Raw genomic sequence first — 22,026 nt, forward strand, 5'->3', positions numbered from 1 at the left:
ACTGTAGATTGCAGCCAACAATGCTCTTGGGATATTTATCCCAAGAAAGTGTTGGTAGAATTTGTAAATCTAATTGAAAGGCTTGATGTTCTTAACTAACTAATGGATTTTGTGTCAATCTTCCTTTACAAACACATCTTTTTAGTAAAACATTAAGCCCTAAAGGTACACAGTAAAGTGTCAAAGGTCAAATTGGAGGAGAGGCAATAGTTCCCCTCACTACATGTCAAATGTCTACACATTGTTTGTGTTATTACTATTTTGACACGTTAGATTATTCAAAAACTGTCAAAAAAATATATATATATACTTAACACAAGGAACTAACACAATATGTGTTAAATTATTATCCAATCACGTTGCAGACTGTAGTGCTGGCCCCTTAACATGCCCAAACTTGCCCCAACGTAAAGGTGGACTGTGACAGCGGGAGCTCAGGCATAAAAATGGGAAGACCAACGGTAAGTTAACTTTTATCACTAGTTTGAGGTTATGGTGCATAAAATATCTGTCAAAGTTTGTGATATTTAGTCAGGGAGTTCTTATGGTAACTGACATTAACAGACAAATTTATTGGTAGAAACTACAGAGAGGCATTACAGCTAACTTTTTAGCTGCTAATTGCTTCTCTCTGTTTAACAGCCAGCCACTAACTAAATGGTGGTGATTTATGTATTCATATTTTGTCTCAAAATAACTCCCTGCTGCAGCTGAAAATAACACAATGATAATTGGTGAGGCTAAAATAGTACATGTATGGACCAGACAGCGAAACAAAAAGCTGAAACTCACTGTAAAGCTTTGTAAAGTCGACAGAAGCTGAAGAGTGATAATTCTTTGTAGGTTGTTTCGTGTTGAATCTGGTTGTGGCTGTGTCCAGTGGCTGTAAATCATTGGCAGACAAAAGTATCCCTGATGCGCACTTTGGCATTCGGAACTGTGAGCTAATTACAAATTTCTACATCTCTCAGCTTGTTTTAAGGTGGGTCCATATTTGATACCTGACCTTGAGGCCCTGTCATGAAGAGGTTCTCTTTGTCAAAATGTAGTTGCGAGAGCTTTATTATTTGTTTAGTGGATATATTTTACAGATTCTAAACGAATGTGTTAATGTGGTGCCACGTTGAAAGTTAATTAGATCCAGAGGCCATCTTTTTCCCAGGCCCCCAAGTTTAAGCCGAAGTATTTTCGCCCAGTAACAGAAAAACACCTGGTTGCACTGACATGGAATTTGTCACTTAATTTTAATATAATAATTCATAAAAATTTACAGCATTTTTAATACTTAATTCATTTTAACAGTCGCTTGATTGTAGTCAATTTAATGCTTGATTTTGAAAATAAAACATACAAATGCATGATAGAAAACAAAGGACGGGTTAAAAATTCATCATAAAACTTTAAAAGCGCCAACAACAATTATAAGTGTGAATGTCTGATAGTGTGATCAATGATTGGAAATGATATCAGATTCTAGTCACATTTTGTTGTGCACGTTTACATTTCGATAAAGTCTTGTGTCCTTATAACTCTGAGCGTTGAGCATCAGAACCATCTTTACATTCTGTATGCTCTGGGATCAGGTTGTAGAAATGCATGCCAACTGCAACATCATTGATGCATATTGCGCCTCCACCTCTTTTCATCTGACTCTCTTCCCTGTTCATATCAGCAATACAGATCGAGCCGCCACCGGGCGTCACACACCACTTGGAGTGATCTGCAGTATCGTTGTATAACTGCCTCATCAGACTGACTTTCTCCACGTTGTGCACATGCTTCGAGATGCTGGTGCTGCAGTTGGAAGGCAGAGGTTTACGCATTTTTCCCCAGCTCTTAACATACAGCGTCTGATTCAGCAGTTGTACAATAAGGCCTGAGTAAAGATCTATAAAGGAATGGGGGACAAAACAAGCAGCACAATATTAACTGTGATAATCAAAACACACATTTGACATTGAAGCAAAAAAACGAATTCAACACTTAAATATGGAAATACATGTTCTGAATGTAAACACTCACCGTCTCCAAAACGTGTGTATTTTGCAAAGCTCTCGAAATGACGCCCTTCCACTGAAGTCAGCCCCACTACTCTAAACCAGGGTGGCTGTTTCGGGTAGCAGCTTCTCTGTGCAACACATCTCAGCTCATTGTGAAAGGTTGTCGGCATGTTGGAGTCAAATGAATAACCATGGATGTACTTGAGCTGCTCTCCTGAGGATTCATAGTTGAAGTTTTTAATGCACTTTTAGGATATAACTCTAAAACGAACCAACATGAATGTGTTATATACCTACCTATTTCTTTGAACTGATCATATGCATAAGTAACACACAGAAATGTTTGAGCATTTACGGTTGCACTGTTCAGCCAGAAGTCTTTACTGCGATATGTTGGGAACTTTGGTGTAGAGTGTGAGAGCCAAACTCCAGTTTGTCTGTCCAACATCACGACTCCTACAGAAGTAAAACAGTAGAAAATAATTTATTACAATGCAATATTGCTGACATTGAACGCATCAAGAGGTACGTTGTTGCAAACACCTTTACTGTGGCCATATGAGGCAGAAGCAGCATATGGAAGTGGAGGTTGATCGTTATAGAGCATGTATCCGAAGCCTTCCATCTACAATGACAAAACAGAAAACTCTGAATCAGTACTTTTGTTTGTGCCACACAAGAGAGACGCAACATTTTATACATCACCTGTCTGTCATAGAAGTCAAACAGAGGCTTCAGGGTGTTCGCCAGAGTGCCCGATTGACTGTTGATCGCCTCTTTACTGAGTGTCCATCCTTTGGTGCTGTCATCCATGTACATATACGACAAACCTTCACCATACTTGTTGGGTAGCTTGTATAAAATATACCTAATGAGACAGAGATGATTGTGTTATTTATAAAGTCTGATTAGTTTAATTATTAATTGCCACAACTCAAAGTTTCCACTAACCAGTCGACCTCTTTTCCTTCATCGTTCCTGCATTTCACATCTGAATCACAGCCTGGAAAAAGGATCCCAACACTGAAGAGGAATGTCATTGTTATCTGAAACATTGAAACATATTAATGATAGAATTATTAGAACAGGAGGAGGTCCTATTTCCACAGCTAACCATCAGTCCATGGCCTTTAATAGACTGTACGTCAGTTATTTTGAAATTGTTTGTAGCAGATTTTTGGGGCAATGATGAGAAATTTGCAGTTTTCGTTCATTCAATTTGAACAAAAAGTGAACAAAAATATGCTGTTTGGAGTTTATCCTCGTCTAAATTACATTACATTACAAAAATTGTGCATTGCTTACAAAGGTGTATGAAATGTATTGCTGAAAATCGTAGAAATAGCCAGTGATCAATCTTCAGGGTAAGAGTATTTTGTCAAAATTCTGCTCTCATTGAACTTTCATGATCAACGGTTGATAGCATTTTATGTTAGCATTTAGCTTACCTGCTTTTCACACTTAAAACACGGAAATTTTCCCAGCTGTACCACATATGGAAACATTAAAGACCCCCTCGGAGTGTTTAACCTTGTAAACAACATAAGCAGTTGTCTCCATGGCTGGGCCTGTCTGCTTTTAAACTGCAGTGTACCAAGGACAGGCTGAACAACACGTTTTCAGATTGGCAGGTTTGAGACGTCACAAACGTAAGGAGCCGATCCCGTTAATGGACGGGGTGACACTATGCATATCATTATGTGCAGCCTATGGCAACCACTTCCGTGATGCACGAGCCAGCTGTAACCATCATCGTAATATTTGCAATCTCACTACTGATGACTAACGTTAACGTTACTGCCACTAATGCTACATTTCAAGCTAGCTAAGTTGCCGATAAAAGATGGGTGTTTTGTTTGCATAGTGGGCGGGGACTATGCAGATTCAGGAATTTTTAATGAGGGAGAAAGAGGAGATGACTTGGGAGGATTTTTACAAGGTATTTAAACGTATTTTGCAGAATTTATTATTTCAAGCAGAGCATTTTATATGTCTTAAAACATGACTGGAGCTGATCAGTAAGTTCTTAAGTAAGTGGGTAAATACAAGCAAACAGACAAGCTTTTTATTTTATTTTTCCTATCATTGGTAGTCCCTGAACATCTTTTTTTCCAAAAGATTTTTCCATATTTGATGACTTTTACGACGTCTAATAAATTGTTCGAAACTATCAAATTGAGATCTGGTGAAGGCTAAATATGATTTCATGATGGTGGGAATTACAGCTCTGTGAAAAGAATTAAATCTTATGGCATCTTTTTCTGCTCATCAGTGTTTCTGGGTAGAGGGCAGGGATTACTGGGGTTATTTGCCTATTAATTACATTTATAACAGAGTAAGAGCTGAAACTATTTTTAATTTAGTTTTTATGTGTTCGAAACCAAAGTGCTGTTCAAAAGAATTTATGAATGTATCATCACTTTTGCATTGTTTTTCAGAATGGAAAATTGCAACTGACAACCGTCATGGGTTATGTTATAATATTACAATCTAAGAGCACTACATATACATTTAAAGGGTGTTGCTGCAAACAGGAGGGTGAGTTATCAGATGGTTGTGTGAGTTCTGCATTTCTAAAACTTCCTGCTAGATTTAATCATTCAGTGGTTCAACCCATATGTTTCGTGTCAAGAGTATTGAGTAATTAAACTAAGAGTTATTCTTTTTATTAAAGTAGTCCCTCTGAACATCTTCACATTCCTGTTAAAAACATTAAACTTTTTATTCCACTGCAATCATCTGTTTGCTTGAGTTACTATACATTAAAAAATTCCTAATAATACATCTAAAACATAATATGTTATGCATGTTTAAATATTTTACATTTCAACTTGTATAATTTTTTGTTTGTTAGATATGTGAATATTTTACTTACATAGTTAGCCATGGTCTCTTCTCTTCACTGTCCAAATGCATCTGTTCTGTGAAGCTGCTGGTGTGATGTCCGTCAAACGAAACTAACACCTACATGTTTAATCTGTTTCCTTGTTCCTTATAGAGACACTCCATCATAGATGATTCATTCATTTCATGCCTGTACAGTTGGACCCAGTTGGACTGGTTTTTTTTTATGAACAAAGACTTAACATCGTACCTGCTCCCTTAAAATACTCCAAATATCCACCTCAAGCTGTCCAACAGAACGGATCAAATCTATAAGCGTAGATAAAAAGTTCATTCTTTGGGCTTGAGGAACCTGTTTGTTGTCTTTGACGCAGCTGGTTGAACCAGTTTTATCACACAGTTTTTATGTAGATTGCACGTACGGGTGAAACACGACACAGCAGTACAATTACATTCAAAGATAATCTTGGCGGCCTTGCTGCTGGTTGGTTCCTAGTTCATAAGAATCGTTATGTGTATGAAACAGTTGTAGACTGTGTAGAAAACCAGAAGTACTGCCTAATAATGAAACAGAAAGTGATTAAAACAATGCTGAAGGATGGGTAGTTCAATGTCGCAAAGTGCAGGACCCCTTGTTTTAAGACATTTGTAGTAATTAGTGTCTTTAAAGAGGACCTATGTCTCTATTAGCATTAAGAATATGAGAGTAAGTATAAGTGTAGAATTTTTGAAACAAAATTTGTTTGCTGTTTCCTTTTTAGCAAAAATAAGAATAAAGGATGCAGTAATAGCCTGAAGGTAAAGACCCATATGTTCTCAATCTAATGATCCACAGAGAAAATACTCTACAGTATGATTCTACCGGTCTGACCACTAGGTGACACTGGTGACCCAAAACCCTGCAGACTGAAGCTTTCCATCAAATGCATCTTTCTGACAAGGTCACAACCACCCGCATATGATGATAGCAAACACAGTCACAGTCTCGAAACTTTCACTGAGCTAACTGCTCTCTCTTTTTAGAACAATCATAGTGACACACACGAGTACTTCCACACGTGCTGCTCAAAAAAGTCGTTCATCTGACTTTGTTGTGTTCAGGAGCTTTTATGTCGTAATGTGGAAACAACATGGACATTATAAAGATAATATGTTGGGTGTTATTGATCAGAACTAATCAAGGTCACTCAGTGTGAACATCAGCTAAAGGTCACAAGCTAATACCATATTTTACATTACATGTGAGCAATAACAAGTCAGGTAGCAACATTTTTTGGAGTTGAAGGGGTGTTTAAGTGAACTTGTTCTTACTCCAACACCATGCAGGGTTATTTGCAGGTGGCTGCTGGGAAAGCTTGAGTAGACTGAGTCATATGGACAAGTCTGAGGGGGTAATGTGGGAGGGGCTACTCAAAAGGAGGAGGTGCTTTTCCCCCTTTCCCTACGTAGATTCATCCCATTTTCTAACCTTCAGGCCACCACTGTCCCTGACATGATAAAGTTTGAGTCTTTGCAGTGATAGACATTTATTTTAGGTTTGCATTGCTCCAAAAAATGAAAGATGAAATATGTATTGTTACTAACATGATCACAGGGCAGTTATGTGATTCACATGAATGATATTTTTAAGTCTGTAATGATACTGAGATACTTGTTTCTTGAATATTTATTAATAAAACATATAGTCACATCATGTGGCCTATGAAATGTAAAAAATAATAAAGAATTTAATTCCAAAATATACATTTTCCAAGCAGGAAAAAAACATATTTTCAATAGTCAGTTGCTGATACGACTATGCACGTTTAGTCCCATAAACTTGTAACATATTCAAACCATGTTGTGTAAAATCAGTCTCAATCCTCCTCGTTCAACAGCCGATGTACCAGTCCACCAACTGTCTGAAGGCCTTGTAAATCAAAGGGTTAAAGGTGCACACCAGCCCCCCACCGCGCCACATTTGGGCCTTCTCTCTGTTCAGATCCCCCAGGCAGGTCACCTGTTGATCATAGGCCTGCGACACGCACCACTTTGAGTGGTCGTAGTGAGACTGGAACTGGACTGATCCGGGAAGCTGGATCCTCTTGATGTTCAAGGCGTGTTTGGGTAGGGAGCAGTTGGAGGGCAGCTCGTGGCTCGGTCTCTGCCAGGTCTCCACCAGTAGGTCGGCATCCAGAACCTGAGCCACCCAGCCAGTGTAGATGTCTGAATACAGGAGAGGGTGAGTTCAGGTGCATTGTGATTCAAATGTAAAAAATGTCACAAGGTAAATAAAGGTTTCCCAAGTTATTTTTAAAATGAAGCTCATGAAATAATTTATATATGCTGTTTTTTAGGGATTAAATGTATGAGAAGCAAATGCAAACGTGTTGGAAACAGTTGGAAATTCTCATTTCCATTTAACATTTAAATATGAAGTTCTTACATGTATTTAACATGCAATGAGTCTGGGATTTCCTTTTAAAATGAGCTCTGTGATGTTTTTCAAGCCTCATGCTCAGAACTTCCATCTTGACATGTTAGTTTAGAGCTGTGACCTACAAAAGAGAGCCCTTTTGAAGGCCTCGGGCGGGGTCTGTTCATGCACTTGAGTGTCTACACCTGATAAAGACTGACTAGTGAAATGTGTAAACAACATTGTAACAGATAGACGTGTCAGAAAACATGTGAAGGTATGTAAAAAGCTTGAGACTTCCTGTTGAATAAAGTGCCACTAATAGTTGTGTAACCCCACCTATATCTTTTTAGCACCACAGCAAAGGAGCAACTGAATGTCTTAAAAAGTCAAATTGAAGTGACCGACATTTTCTTACCATCCACAAAGTGTTCAGATTTGACAAAACTGACAAACTTCTCCCCTCCGATTGAGGAAAGTTGCTCCACTCTCTTATCTGAGGCCAACGGCGGTTTGGAGCCTTCACATAACTGAGCCAAATGCGGCAGGTCGGCCACGAACGCAGCAGGTACGGAGCAGTTATAGAAACGAGGGAAGATGTATGCCAACTGCTGAGCTGGAGATTGAGATTGGAGAATAAAAGAAATGTTATGTTAGAAAGCTGTGAAACATTTCGAGCGCCCCCTGCTGACTGCTGGCTGCAGAATAGGTCATAAAGCCCGCTCCTCCATGTTAACAGATGGGACATGAGTCAAATTGTAAAATCAAAATACACGTCAAATAAATGTTTCTCAAACATGGTTTCTGTCATTATAGCTAGTTATTATTTTAAGTGTTCATTTTTTTGACAAGTTAATTTTTAATTATTAAATTTAAATTAAATTAATTAAATTTATTTATTATATAGTTATTTGATGCTGTAAAAAAGATGATTGACAGCTCTGTTGACAAATTAGACTCCTGCAGCCGATCTGTTCTGGATCAGCAGAGTAGAGGAGGAACGGCGAGAGGAGACGTAACTAAAACAATCACTACAGTCATTGAAGTTTCCATATCTGTGAACTTCTGCTTCAGACCAACACAAGAAGCTGTTCTACTGTTAAATACGGCAGCGTGCGGGATCTTTGCCATTTTTTTGGTAAGTTAAATTTGTGTGTTTGGTCAGAGGAAGTGGCTACGGCGGCTCAACCATCCGATTGCTACTATGCAGCTCTGGCTCCAAATGATGTCACCAGCGCGAGATGGCAGCGCCTATCACGGCGGCTATTTTTGCATAGATTTTGTACAAAGAGAGCAGATGGAGACGCGTCGTCCATCTCAGATCCATCGGACCAATGATTTTATTCATGATTCTAAGCTTAATCCAAAAGGCAACTGGACTTGGTTGAAGTTCTTGAAGACGTTTCCCGTCTCATCCGAAAGGCTTCTTCAGTTCGAACTGACTGGTGGACAGAACTAGAAATATAAGCCTCTGTAGGTCATGGTCCATTTACGGTTCCTGTTTGTTTATTTTTTGTTTTGTTCATTTATTTTCTCTTCTCATGTCTTATCATAACATAATTAAAACCACCAACGGACAAATACTTCTCAGGTTTATGCACCTTTGCAGTTATGTCTGTGTGCTGAAGCGCCTGACAGCCTTATGTAAGAGCAGGTTACTGTGTAAATGTTGTCTTCTTTTCAGCAAATAGAGAATTTTGTAAGTTGAAATCAGGGATGTGTACAGACCTGGAATAAGCCAGCACCTGTTGCGTCATGTTCTGTCACTCACCTATGTGTAGGAACTGTTCATACCGGTAGGTCACACACAGAGCAGTCTGGCCGTTGACTTTGCCCGAGGAGGGGTAGACGTAGCCTTTCTCAGCGAACATGGGGAAATGGGGAACGCTGTGCGACAGCCAGAAACCTTGAGAGTGGTCAAAGAGCAGAGCCCCTGCAGGATGCACACAAACAACACTGCACTCATGCACAACAATACACACACGTTAACCGGCATGCATGCTTTGGAGTGTCCATCAAAGTCATGTAAGGGCAGTCGATAACAGAGTCAACAGCAGTTATCAGACGGATGCTCTTTGCCCGTTTCCTCCCCCTGGTACTAAAATTGTATTGAACTGCTCTTTTTTTGCTGAGTCAAAGCACTAGATGTTGGGAAGTTTACAGGTCCTTGAAGGCACCACATTGCAAAAAGGTAGTTTTATTTTAGGATCATAGGCAGAAAACTTAAAATAGCTAAAAGGAAAGTGCAGGATCTAAGCATCACGCAGAAATGTTCTCCAGATCTTAAAAAGAGTCTGATTTTTTATACGTAAATATGATGATTTTACCACAACTGTAAGTGATAATCCACCTGCTGCCTTTGAGTATTATGCTGTAAAGAATTACTCAGGGAAAGGTGCTTTCAGCCTTTTTATTTAGCACGATCTACATGCATCCTACAGCAGCAAAGTTTTCGTTGTCCACTGTACCTTTAGTGTGTCCGTATCCTAGGTGGTAATCCAGGATCGGTGGAGCATCATTGTAGAGTGCGTAGACCGAACTGTTAGACTGAGGACAAGAAGAAGGGATGTGATTTTTCTTTAACAGTTGAGTGATTTGGTACCAACAAACTGCTTCCGTTTATTTCTTAAAGGAACAGTTTAACATTTTTTGAGACATATTTGCTTTCAGGCAAGAGTTTGATCATAGACTCGTATCTGTCCAGTAAATATTGGACCTTAGCAAGCAGAGGGTTAGCTTAGCTTACAAGCTGCTTACTTGGCTGTAGCTTCATATTCAGCACAAAGACAGAATCTATTTTTATCTGCCTCTGGGCAAAAAGTGAATCAGCATATTTTACAAAATGTCAAACTAGCTTCATTAAATGCAACATTTCCTAATGACAGAGATTGTTTTCATAAGCCTGAAAAATAAATGTGAAGTAAATGATATGAGGACGGCGTGTGTAAGTTCCCCATAGGAAACAGAAGAGCTCTGACACACAGGTTCAGTGTTTGAAATCTGCATAAAGAACAGGTGCATGATCTCACCTTGTAGGCCTCCCCCATGTAAAGCTGGTTCAGTGTGCTCGGTAGGGCTCCCTGGCTGGTGTTAACCATGAATTTACTCATTTGCCAGCTTCCTACTGAGGAGTCCAGGTACATGTAGTCCACTCCACTGCCCACCTCGCCAATCTTATACCGGGGCAGCTTGTAGATTATGAACCTGCAGTGGAAAGAGAGGGAAATATGCTTTAAGATTTTATATCAACTTCATGACCAAATGAAGTAAAACAAAATACCAACATTGAACAGTTTTTCTGTCAAGCTAAATGGCAAAAAAACTGCCAATATAAGTCTACAACAATTTCTCATATCAACTCACCAGTCAACAGGCTCACCGACTTCATTTCTACAGGAAATGTCAGCGCCACACACCGTACCAACCAAAAGCACAATGCCAAGCTGTGAGCAGAACCTGCAGCGTGTGGCCATCCTGAAACGCTCCTGCAGCTGAAGTGAACAGAAAAGGGAATTTGAAATCTTTTATTAGCATGTGTGCTTCAAGACTGAACCGCTTTGAAAGCGAACAGCTGCCTGTAGACGCAAAAGAGGAAGTCATACGATGTGGTCATATGACGGGGGAATACAACACAAAAGGATAAGAATAATGACGGATTTAATGACTGGATGCTTTTACTGGCTTTTAATTTGTGAATCCACATTCTGTACCTTATCTTATCCAGTGATCAAACATTTTATTCAGCCTTTTCTGAGTTTTCCTCCCTTTTTAAAGTGTTGCACCTGCTTCTCAGAACAACAACAGTCCACTTTTATTAGCATTAAGGCTGCGGAGCACTGAACCGGAAAACCATCTGACCAGAAAACACTTTCACTTTGTAAGGAAACTTTAAAATAAAACAGTTTCATTTCACCTCACACTCTTTTTTCTGTCTGTGGCTTTGATTGAGGCTGATTTATTCAATGATGAGCGAGTTTTGGAGGTTGACATTAAATGTAATAAAGCAAGAAACTAAAGTCTTTGTTGTGCAGTTTGTCTTCAAATGTAGCACTTTACCTTAAAATAAGAAGCCCCGATCGGATAGTGAAACATTGATAGCAAAATGTAGTCCAACAGTTAAAGAGTGACAAAGAGAAACATAAAGCCAGAGAAATTAAACATTAAAACACGTGAAGGTAAGAGCATGCAGACATTAAGTTAACTGACTTTGTGGCTGCATGAGATGACATCTTTAACAATATCTTGTTTTCAATATATCGAGCATCAGTTTTTCATTTCTTTAGTGAAAACTTAGATGGAGCTGATTTCTGTACATGTATATATCATATAAATATATATTGGTACTAGTTTCTGGGTTGCCATGTTGTGAAAAATCTTGACTGGTGTCCTCCTTAAGAAGAAGACTTGCATTTTAGCAAGGTCTTCAATCATTCAGTCATCTAGAGAACCCCTTCAATAGGCGGTTTGAACATTTACATCCTGGAAAAGGCCTGCAGAGCAACTGGATATGAATGCCATTTTTAAATGTTTTATTGGCACTATTAACTGAAGTCTTGGTGACAAATAGAGGATTTGAAAAGAAGGCAAAGCCCGCACTCTTTCTTTTTGACGCTTGGGTTTTTACCAGGTGAGAATTTATTTTTAAATAGCACAACACCCATATTTAAAAATAGAAGTGGTTAAACATACACAGCCCTAAGAGATAAATATCCATAAAACATAATTTAATACAAGAAATATACAAAGGACAATTATTTTAAGATTATCTCACAAAAGCTATCTTTCAACATCGCTGAACTTTTGTCGCATTACAAGAATCAGCACTAAAAAACTTGACTGTTACAAACAAGCAGACTAAGTAGAATACAGTTTCAAAGAGAGAGGGTATAATGAAGGTCAGGTTAAAGCTGCCCGGGACAGGTTTAGCAATGTATCAGAAGATCACAAGATTTTAAAAACCATAGGCATATTTTGAGCTCTGACCCACTCCTGCAAGATAAATACAAGGATTCATCTAAAGCAGTGAATAAACGCTCCCCAAACGCCTTCTACATCTGTGGCTTGTCTAGGTTGTTCTTTTTTAACAGTGGCTTGATGACTGCTGTTTTCAGGGCCTGTGGGAAGACACCTGAGAGAAGAGACAAGTTCACAATCTTTATCAGGTCTGAAGCCATGACTTTTGAGATCTTTTGGAAAAAATCTGTAGGCATAATATCAAGGCAGCAGTGGGAGGATTTTAGGTGTTGTATAATGTCCTCCAGGTCTTTATTGTTGATCAGATAAAATTGTGTCATGGTGTTTAAATTGGTTTTAGTTGAACACAGCACATAACCTGAACCTAAAACTGAGTTACTGACTGCTTGTCTGATTTTCAGTATTTTTTCTGTAAAGAAGGAGGCAAATTCATTGCAGGCCCTGGCTGAATGAAGTTCAGGTGCTACTGACACAGGAGGGTTTGTTAGCCTGTCAACATTAGCAAACAAGGCACGTGTTATCACTGTTCTTGGTGATGATTTCAGAGAAGAACGATTGCCTTGCATTCCTCAGTTGTGAATTATAAATGCGAAGTTTCTCTTTATAGAATGAATCTGAAGATTTGTTTTTCGCCACCTGCGTTCAGCTTTCCGACACTCTCTTTTTCAGCTCTTACCAGTGTGGCATTTCTCCAAGGAGATCTTTTCCTAGCAGAGACAACCTTCGTCTTAGTGGGAGCGATGGTATCCATTACATTTGCAATTTTAGAAGTGAAATTATCTACCAACTCATTGACTGAGACCCAGGACGGGGCAGGTGTGGAAGAGAAAACCTGGTTAAAAATGTCTCTGGTGTTTTCAGTGATACAACGTTTTGTAATTGCTTTTGTTTGAGTAATTGTCTGCACTAAGATAACACTCTCAAAGAAAACACAGGAGTGATCAGAGAGGGCAACATCTGTCACCACAATCTTGGAAATGTTCAGACCCTTGGAGATAATTAAGTCCAGAGTGTGCCCCTTATTGTGTGTGCGCTCTGTCACATGCTGAGTCAGCCCATAGTTGTCAAGAGTGCATCACAGTTCTTTAGTCCCTCTTTCCTGAGAGTTGTCAACATGGATGTTAAAATCACCAACAATTACAACACAGTCAAAGTCAATGCAGATCAAATACAATAATGATGAGAATTAGAGGCACTATATTGTTCACCAAAAACTTCATATATCTTATTAACAGATATACACATATGCTCATTTTGTCAAAACGTATCAATTGATGAAGACCAAACGTGGAAACGTTATTACAGCTCTCTGTGGCATAGAGTGTGCTTTTAATTGCCCTGCACCTATACATGATGTGCGTATAACTCCCCTCCGTCGACATATAGAGGATTACCACCACATGACGCCGGTTAATGGCTGACATATATAATGCAAACTTGATCAAAGGATGACAAAAAGTCATATTGAAACTTATAACTGTAGACTTGGACAAGGAGGTGACAAGCCCATGAGTTGTTCTCCTTTAAATAACATCTAAAGTGATACACAGGCTGGATGAAGCCCATCAGTGTACAAACAATATCCCTAATCATCGTATAAACAGACTGTCAAACAAGTGCACAGACTGTCAAGTGCACCAAAAGATTCAGCTTAAGTTATCTATGCAACATAAGTAAGTAATACTTACACAACGCCTTTATAAAGTGCTGCCTGTATGATGCTTTATACATTAACACTCTCACTCTCAAATGTAACCTGACTGACTTGGTCAATGAGAATGTTTTTAACACCACAGAGGTCAGAGTTCAGTTCTGAAACAACATGTGGGTAGGAATACAGACAACAACACAGATCTGTAATTAGATGTGCACTTTGGGGCTCCCTCTGTGATTCTTCCAGTGAGTGTTACACAGCAAGTTAAGAGTGTTTGTTTGCGTGCACATTTGCATGTCATAGAGTGTACTTACGCACAGTGAGCAGGTAAAGCAGGCCCAATAGCATGCGTCAAAGGTAGGACCACCCTCTGTACAAAATCCTCCTGCATCGGCCGGGGCACGTTCTGCTGGGGACTCTACAGGGACTGAGGACAGATAGGCAGCAGGTAAAGGACGGGACGGCACCATGGCAGCTGCTTCAGAACAGGTAACCATTCATTACGTTATGTATATAACAAAATAGAATATCTACAACACAGATTTTTTTAAAGGATACTTTAATGAATGATGATTCAGTGCAGGAGTTAATCTCCTTTTTGGGGTGAGTGACCACAAGGCCATGACCGACATCTGCCAAACAAACCAGTGTTCATGTCCCATAAAGCAAATAACCATGTCTCAATCACAATCTCTTGTCAAACCCTGATGCTGTCAAGAAGCAGCGAAATATTTTTTCAATAGAAAATGATGCGTTTATTTTAAATTTCTTATTCCTCACTTTTGTGCATAACATTATATCAAATTGAGACTCACTGCTACTGATCCAGGTGGAGAAATCTAAATCATTTTATTCCCCCTACCACAAACCTTCTTAATGACATTAGATGTTTCATTTTGTAATCGCTTGTTACCTTGAGACAAGATTTACTACTTCATTTCTTTCCTGGGCTCTGTCGAGGTGTCCTCCAGCAAGGCACCGAATCCTTCACTGCTCGGGGCGCATGTCCGTGTGTAGCTCCCTCACTCTGACATCTCTCCAGTAATGCATGTCCATAGAGTCCTGTTTGTGCATGTGTGTATTTGGGGCCTATGTGTGTGTAGTTTTCACAAACATGGTAATTGAATTGAGTTCCCCCCAGGGATTAATAAAGTATGTCTTCTTCTTCTTAGAGATGTGTTAATTTTTATGGCACAATATGACCTCTTGCATAACAGGGATTAATGAATGTGGGAATAAGGACTATAATCATGCTCAAGCAACTAATCAGGGAACAGCTGTTTAGCCATTAAATGAAAGTGCACAAAGATGTTTGATGCCTAACTCTGATAGTTAAACACAACACATCAAAGATTAAGCTGTTTAAGGTTAGAGATAAAGTGCTCATGCTCAAGTGACACAGACCAAAGACCAAACTTGAAAGGAAAAAAGAGAATGTGTAACAACATGCACATCATATTAAATCAATGCAAATTTTAAAATATCTGTTGTTGTCTCTGGAAACTTCTGAACGTCGGTGATGTGTTCCTCGTGTGTGCAGAGAGTGGAGTTTGTGCGAACGGGCTACGGCAAGAACTCGGTGAAAGTACTGGTGATCAGGAGACAGGGGAGCCATCACTACATCATCGAGCTGAAAGCCGACGTGGAGCTCACACTCAAAACACGCAAGGATTATTTAGCAGGAGACAACTCAGACATCATCCCTACGGACACCATCAAGAACACCGTGCACGCTCTGGCCAAGATCAAGGGGGTAGGTCTGCAACCTTAGGCACAAGGTCCAAATACTGCAGCTTGTTAGCTCAGAGGGGGACAGAGATACACATGATAGAACTCACAGTGCAGTTGCTACTCAACACTTCTGTCACATTTTTTATCTATAGAAATCAATGGAGGACAGTTTGGTTTAAGGGCCCTTTCAGAATAAGAGCGTTTTCTACAGATTTGAGGTTTTATTTTTTAATGAGGGAAACATTCAAACCAGAGAAAAGGGCATTAAAAGAGTCAAATGTGTTAATAAAGTTTAATATAAAAATGTGTTTGTTTCACAAGGCCTCATACATGCATCTTGGCTGTGTTAAGCAGAAAAGGTTCTTTGCCATCCAACTTTAAACAACCAAATGCAGTAACATAGAAGACTTAAATGTAACATAAAACACTATGGAAGGATTATTTCTTTATACTGAGTAAATTAAATTTTAAATGGGTCATTGTTTGTTAAACACAGAAAAGCATAGTGATGTTACATTCAATGTCACAGACCTGTCAATACAGTTAAAGCGGGAGTGGAGTATCCTTTTACTTCACAAGTGACCCTTGTCGACCCACAGCTCAAACACACACCAATCAATAAAATCAAGGGCAAACAGGCCCTGTTGGCTTTTGTTTGTCTGCACTTCCTTTATGTTACCATCCATGTTAGATAACACTGTTACTCATATTACTGGGGATTGTTTCTAAAGCTTACCGACTGTCACTTTGCTTTTTATTCATACACACCTGTTCAGGTGAAGACCATCGAGCAGTTTTCCCTCGACATCTGTAATCATTTCCTGACCTCTTTCAACCATGTGCTGAAGGCCAAGGTGCACATGGAGGAGGCTCCGTGGAGAAGGTTGGAGAAGGTAAATATAGGGTTCACTGATCAGAGTTTCCTGTTGGGTGGCAGACATTTACCTGTCATGAGCAGAATAGAACAAATTTAGAGCATTGATTATGTAATTATTATGTAAAATATCCATCATCAAACATGCTTTTCATAAAGTTTGTAATCATCGTTTCATTCCTAAGAATGGGGTCGAGCATGCTCATGCTTTTATCCTCAGCCCGGACGCCTGTCGCTTCTGTGACGTTGAACAGAATCTCAATGGTAAGCACAATCACACACTCACAGGCAGCATTATAACACAATATATTTATACATGTATTTGCTTGCACTTTTTGCTTTTGGGCTAAAAATGTCAGAGGATGGAGTTAAAACTTATAAGCTTATTTGCTCCTGCAGAAACCAAAAATAGGTGTTCAGACTAAGTTTAAGGGCAAATACGTGATCTGGGCTATCTGCTTTTCTTACACAGGGTGTTATCCTGTAGCAAACCATAACAGAGTGGTTATGCTGTCACATATTTCCTTACTGTACCACTTTGCAACTGTTTCCTGATGTTTGTGATTACATCATCCTCTCTGACTCTGTGCCCCACACAGGCATGCCCGTGGTTCACAGTGGGGTGAAGAACATGACAGTGCTGAAAACCACCCAGTCTGGTTTTGTGGGTTTCCTGCGTGACCGCTTCACTACCCTGCAAGAGGCCAAGGACAGGTGTTTCTGCACCTCTGTCTACGCTAGGTGGCGTTACAACAAGATTCAGGATGTGGACTTTGACGCTGCATGGTAATTAACTATAAAGGAGAGCATTCACAGACCATGTTTGTTGTAGGTGTAGGAGTCTGTGGTTTATCTGCTAAAGAGGACAGGAAATGTAGTAGATTTTGAACAGAACATAGAAGGAAGATCTTATTCATACTTACTTTCATTGTCCTTGTAGGAAATGTGTGAAGGAGACGATTATTGAGAAGTTTGCTGGGCCTTATGATCACGGAGAGTTTTCCCCGTCCGTGCAGAAGACCCTTTATGAGACACAGGTTCTGGTCCTGGACAGGGTTCTCGAGGTAAGTCTATAATTGAGATATGTGTAACATTGAATAAAACAATCTGTTAAATTTAACATGAAACACACTTCAAGAAAAACACAGACCGACACATCCTGTCCTTTAGGTGGATGAAATAGAGATCGTCATGCCCAACCAGCACTACTTCACCATTGACATGACAAAAATGGGCCTTAGCAACAAAGATGAAGTAAGTCCTGCTTTCAAAACTCATCTTTGCAGTTGTTAATTCCTTAATTTCCTTGGTAACGCTGACACGTTTTTCTCCTCACAGGTTCTTCTTCCTCTGGATAACCCTTCAGGGAACATCGCAGGGACAGTGCGCAGGAGACAGCAAGCCAAGCTGTGAAAGCACGAACACACACAGAAAATGCCGCTGCTGGGATCTGCATATCAATCATAAGCAATCTAATATGAAACACAATGTGACTTGATCATGTAGACCTGAGAACATAAATACACCTGTAAGTATTTTGCCTGAACGAACTACAACTCATAAAGCTTACGACCATGTAATGTGAATAAAAGAGAGATGCACTGTCCAATACTGATTGAAAAGTCTGGTGTAGGTATCGTCACAGTTGGGTATGTCCTCGGCCAACCTATTGATTTCACGTTTCATGTTTTATGCCACGTGCACAAACTACATCATGCATAATCAGTACACTGGGCGGCCATATTGCTCGCAGGAAGTATGATTCAAATTTCTTCCTGCATGCAGGTAGCTTAAAGTCCCTGTCAGGAGTTTTTAGCCAGTTATGAAACAGACAGAAAATTAATACCAATTATTCTATAAGACAAACAAATATGACATTTTTGTCACAGAATACTACTTACACATGTACAGGACAGGCTCAGCAATAAGAGACAATGACTTTAAGTATCAGCTGTTTGGAGGCATTTCATTCCTGCTTCACCAACTAGTTCTTCGCCTACTTGCAAAAGCTGCAAAGGTTTTTAGAGGAGGTCACGGCACTGCAAAACATAACATGACAGGCATAATGTAAACATCATGAAGCATACCTTGAACAGCATGAGTTCAACCAAACGAAGCGGGAGGATTCGAGGAAGCGGCAAACTGTTGAAACTTTGCAGTGATGGCGCTAAAGCCACAAAAATAACAGAAATGGTTCCAACTTTAATCGTATTATCAGGACAGAAAAATTCAGATCGCTGCATTCCTACATGTAAGTAAAAAAAACATAAATAATCACCATCAATGAATCCATACACCAATATTGTTCTTTGGTGAGAAAAGAGCACCATTTATTGCAAATCTTTGATTCAGATTTTCAAACTCCAGTGTTATGTTTCACATATACATTGGTCATACACACTTCAATACAGTTGTCTTTGTGACAATGCTGAAAGCACCACAGGTAGGAACAAAGTAAGAATATATACACATAAATATTTTCATATTAAGAGCCTTGAGCCTGGATAATGTAGGTGTGCAGAAACATAGAGGCTTTAGGTTTGCTCGCGTCTGGGAGGAAAACAAGATGCTTCATTGTTACATGCTTAGGACGACTCATGGACTCAGCTGCGCAGTTAGAGCATAAAAAGTGATTAAAGGACAACATGGGATGGATCAGAATCATTTACTGCATGTATTAAAGTGTTCAGGTATGAAGGAACAGACACACTTTTCAACTATATATCATCTTATATACAAATACTTTTTTTTAAACCAACATGGGTTAATTCACTTTGCATCCACGCACAAACACACACACATGCACACTAAAAATAATTATACCTGCTGAGTATTCACCCAAAATTTCCTTCTTTTAAATAAAACACACACACAAATAAAATACAGATCTCAAGCAGCAGACATAAGAATGGCTGAGGGGTAAACAGCTGAGTGGACTCCATGTGCAACCCATTTTTGGGGTCCACGCTTATAAAAAACATACAGCATTCAAATCCTGTTAAGGTGCCACTGTGGCCAGAGTCTTTATGAAGCGGCAGCTAACCTGGGGTCTCCTGACACGATGATTGTCACTGAGTTGGGTGTTGGGGACGGCCTGCGCCGCTACGAGGCATTGCTCTTCAGGTGTTGAGTTTGCAGCGGCTTCACGTGATACTCGTAGATCTTCAGCGCAGGGCCGAGCTTTATCGACAGCCCCGTCAGGACGTCGTTACGCGTCATCAGGAGCAGGGACTTGCCATCGATTTCCTGTCAAGTGAAAAGAGAAAAATATTTGACATCAGAGATCCTTTCATTACCTGTCAGGAATATTTGAACAGGATGAGCCTCCAACCTGATCCTGGAAAGCCGTGGCTTGCTCCTCGAACCCTGTTGCTTTGAAGTAATTGACGACATCGGTGACCCCCCAGTTGGCAGGGTCTGGCAGCTGACCGTTCTCCACTGGGCTGTGAGGGCACACCGAAGAGATTCATCTACACTTGCATGCACATTCAACTATTTATATAATATACAATGTCCTACATTAACTCGAAATTATACCTTTTGGTGTCAACAGAGCCATTTGCCTTGTCTTCCATGCCAGCTGTAAAAAAGGAAAATCAATACATGAATACCATCATAATCCTTAAATTAAATCTAGCAACTTTTACCCAGTGTTCTTAATTTTCAACACATAATCATATCTAAATAACCTAGAAACATACACCATCTGTTGCTTTACAACATCATCTTATCGTAAGTCCATTTACTAGCATTTTCTGAGCTTTCAACAAGAATATGACTCAGCAAACTATCTGTTGATGACGATGTAAGGTGTTCAAAGCGCCAGAAAAAAGATTGTAAGTGGACCTTGTAAGTGGAACTACTATTTCCAACTTTTACTTTTCACGGTAAATCCTGCTGCTGCTTCTAACAGTTGTTATTGACATGTAAAACCAAGATCAATTAAAATTATTACTATTTTCAATGGCTCGATAATAACTTTATAAATCTATTCTGGTGATTCAGGTTAACATTTTTGGTTTCTTAACTTTCAGAAAGGAGTTGAAACCATTTATGGATTACTCAGCCAGATGATCAAGAGAAGACAGAACAAATGATGCAGAAAATCGTTGTGTTCAAGCTTCTTGAAAGCCAGTTATTTTGCTTGCCTTCTCTGTTTTATAATCGTAAATACCTAAAATAACTTCATAAACAGGTAAAAATTTTTCCATGGATTTACATAAACATGAAACATGCTGTGTTTGACAAGTCTCTAGTTTTAGCAATTTGAGTCAAATATTAAATTTCAATACATTTTCTTTATACTGGCAGGCTTTGGTCCATATTTCTGTCTATAGAAAGCTTTCAACTTGACAGTGAGTTTTTTTTTTTAACACATTTTGAAGAAGATTTCTACATTGATTGTCTGACTTAAGCAGTGTCTGACTGTTTTTGGATTTGTTTTTATCTTGCTATGTATATTTTGACTGTTTTCTGACCTGTTAGTAAGCCTGACTTAGTTAGGCTTGGTCTTGACATGGGAATTTAAATACTGTTTCGTCACAAAATTATTTCATGAAGAAGCAACCAATGTCAAACAAAAAATGTCAGGAAATTTGACTCGGTTCATTAGCGTCTCAACAATACGAGCAATGGTTACCTTAACGCAGAAACTATGCTGTAGTTTGACAGCTGGTGTTTTCATTGAGGAAATGCTATTTAAAGTTTGAGCACAATTTTAGCCGTAAAATAGTGAATACGTGTCTTACAATCGGTTACGTTGCAGTAAGTTTTCATCAGATGTCTCCTCTCGGATGAACTTAGTGTGTTGGCAGCTTAAACACCACCATTGTGTCTTTCACGAGGTCTGGCATCCATTGGACATCTTCACTGCAATGACAGTAAGACGATGAAGCTGGTAAAGAGTAAAAAGAGACATTAATAACCAAAACATGGCTTAGGAGCAAAACAAAGCTAACACTAGCACTGTGTCAATAACTGTCAGTGTGTGGAAATTATGACCCAAAACTCACGTTGTTAGCTTGATTTAAAATAGAAAAATAACGTTACATACATTAAATTGCCGTAATTGCCAAACACATGATTAAAGTTAGATTTAAAAATACAGTACAGCACATTAAAGAAACAAACGTAATGATAAAAAACAGTAGGTAATATTTAATTGCTGCTTTTTCGTATTAAGCTAACAGGGGTAGTTAGCTGGGTTTGCTATTACAAATTTAACAGTTACCTTATTTTGGATGATTTCTGCTTGGCAACAGCGGTTCGTACGAGATTTACGCGCACTTTAGATAAAAAAACGCTGCCTAGTCACTGAGATAATTTATAAATTACAAAACGGCTATAATAACTTGATAAAATCAAGATTTAATCAAGTAAAGCCAACTAGCACCTCTTCATCGGTTTAGCTTCCTTCGCCCACATGACAGCAGAGGATCATGGGAATTGAAGTTTTTTTTTCGTTTTGACGCCACAGCTTGTAGCTCAGCATGATCAGCCACCTGCTAAAGTTTATCACTATACTTTCAACACATACAGTAATATTTCTCGTCAC

At 39.2% G+C, this 22,026-nt stretch overlaps 4 protein-coding genes across 7 annotated transcripts; 1 reads left to right on the plus strand and 3 right to left on the minus strand.

Moving 5' to 3' along the window:
* Nucleotides 1-1,225: 1,225 nt before the first annotated feature.
* On the minus strand, nucleotides 1,226-5,147 carry LOC138607659 (deoxyribonuclease-2-alpha-like). 3 transcript variants are annotated; one of them, XM_069680299.1, is made up of 7 exons: nucleotides 4,969-5,147; nucleotides 2,952-3,023; nucleotides 2,706-2,868; nucleotides 2,544-2,625; nucleotides 2,298-2,456; nucleotides 2,023-2,214; nucleotides 1,226-1,888 (listed from the first exon to the last, which is right to left on the minus strand). In XM_069680299.1, exons 1-7 carry the CDS (start codon nucleotides 5,025-5,027, stop codon nucleotides 1,524-1,526), a joined length of 1,092 nt encoding a protein of 363 aa, XP_069536400.1. In that variant the 5' UTR covers nucleotides 5,028-5,147; the 3' UTR covers nucleotides 1,226-1,523. The 3 variants fall into 3 exon arrangements, with proteins under 3 accessions (XP_069536400.1, XP_069536401.1, XP_069536402.1); XM_069680300.1 differs by having other exon boundaries at nucleotides 4,876-5,147; XM_069680301.1 differs by having other exon boundaries at nucleotides 2,952-3,046; nucleotides 4,876-5,147.
* A 1,232-nt stretch (nucleotides 5,148-6,379) lies between these two features.
* On the minus strand, nucleotides 6,380-10,712 carry LOC138607987 (deoxyribonuclease-2-beta-like). The gene is made up of 6 exons (XM_069680649.1): nucleotides 10,603-10,712; nucleotides 10,269-10,443; nucleotides 9,708-9,786; nucleotides 9,011-9,172; nucleotides 7,658-7,855; nucleotides 6,380-7,049 (listed from the first exon to the last, which is right to left on the minus strand). The coding sequence occupies exons 1-6, from the start codon at nucleotides 10,710-10,712 to the stop codon at nucleotides 6,715-6,717; spliced, it is 1,059 nt and encodes a 352-aa protein (XP_069536750.1). The 3' UTR covers nucleotides 6,380-6,714.
* Nucleotides 10,713-14,335: 3,623 nt separating this feature from the next.
* On the plus strand, nucleotides 14,336-17,895 carry uox (urate oxidase). Its single transcript, XM_069680525.1, has 8 exons — nucleotides 14,336-14,356; nucleotides 15,408-15,620; nucleotides 16,375-16,491; nucleotides 16,658-16,736; nucleotides 17,072-17,258; nucleotides 17,413-17,536; nucleotides 17,643-17,726; nucleotides 17,811-17,895. Exons 1-8 carry the CDS (start codon nucleotides 14,336-14,338, stop codon nucleotides 17,883-17,885), a joined length of 900 nt encoding a protein of 299 aa, XP_069536626.1. The 3' UTR covers nucleotides 17,886-17,895.
* Nucleotides 17,896-18,792: 897 nt separating this feature from the next.
* samd13 (sterile alpha motif domain containing 13) lies at nucleotides 18,793-21,886 on the minus strand. 2 transcript variants are annotated; one of them, XM_069679363.1, is made up of 5 exons: nucleotides 21,703-21,886; nucleotides 21,221-21,341; nucleotides 20,010-20,052; nucleotides 19,804-19,915; nucleotides 18,793-19,718 (listed from the first exon to the last, which is right to left on the minus strand). In XM_069679363.1, exons 2-5 carry the CDS (start codon nucleotides 21,246-21,248, stop codon nucleotides 19,575-19,577), a joined length of 327 nt encoding a protein of 108 aa, XP_069535464.1. In that variant the 5' UTR covers nucleotides 21,249-21,341; nucleotides 21,703-21,886; the 3' UTR covers nucleotides 18,793-19,574. The 2 variants fall into 2 exon arrangements, with proteins under 2 accessions (XP_069535464.1, XP_069535463.1); XM_069679362.1 differs by having other exon boundaries at nucleotides 21,221-21,366.
* Nucleotides 21,887-22,026: the final 140 nt, after the last annotated feature.

This window comes from Semicossyphus pulcher, unplaced genomic scaffold (assembly GCF_022749685.1).
Source record: "Semicossyphus pulcher isolate SPU_LCO1_2020_fin unplaced genomic scaffold, fSemPul1.0.p SCAF_4, whole genome shotgun sequence".
Taxonomy (NCBI): domain Eukaryota; kingdom Metazoa; phylum Chordata; class Actinopteri; order Labriformes; family Labridae; genus Semicossyphus; species Semicossyphus pulcher.

Bases quoted from the DNA above. Each gene is read 5' to 3' on its own strand.
- LOC138607659 (XM_069680299.1), bottom strand. From the start codon at position 5,027: ATGAATGAATCATCTATGATGGAGTGTCTCTATAAGGAACAAGGAAAC. The intron at 2,457-2,543 runs GTGTTTGCAACA...TTACTTCTGTAG, and splicing joins CTCATATGGCCACAGTAAAG to GAGTCGTGATGTTGGACAGA. The intron at 2,215-2,297 runs GTAGGTATATAA...ATGAATCCTCAG, and splicing joins TGATCAGTTCAAAGAAATAG to GAGAGCAGCTCAAGTACATC.
- LOC138607987 (XM_069680649.1), bottom strand. From the start codon at position 10,712: ATGGCCACACGCTGCAGGTTCTGCTCACAGCTTGGCATTGTGCTTTTG. The intron at 9,787-10,268 runs GTGAGATCATGC...TCTTGTCCTCAG, and splicing joins ACATGGGGGAGGCCTACAAG to TCTAACAGTTCGGTCTACGC. The intron at 7,050-7,657 runs GTAAGAAAATGT...TCCTGTATTCAG, and splicing joins ATCTGAACACTTTGTGGATG to ACATCTACACTGGCTGGGTG.
- samd13 (XM_069679363.1), bottom strand. From the start codon at position 21,248: ATGAAAACTTACTGCAACGTAACCGATT. The intron at 20,053-21,220 runs GTAAGACACGTA...CCTTTTTTACAG, and splicing joins TTACTGCAACGTAACCGATT to CTGGCATGGAAGACAAGGCA. The intron at 19,719-19,803 runs GTTGGAGGCTCA...TTCACTTGACAG, and splicing joins CCACGGCTTTCCAGGATCAG to GAAATCGATGGCAAGTCCCT.
- uox (XM_069680525.1), top strand. From the start codon at position 14,336: ATGGCAGCTGCTTCAGAACAG. The intron at 17,537-17,642 runs GTAAGTCTATAA...CCTGTCCTTTAG, and splicing joins TCCTGGACAGGGTTCTCGAG to GTGGATGAAATAGAGATCGT. The intron at 17,727-17,810 runs GTAAGTCCTGCT...TTCTCCTCACAG, and splicing joins GCCTTAGCAACAAAGATGAA to GTTCTTCTTCCTCTGGATAA.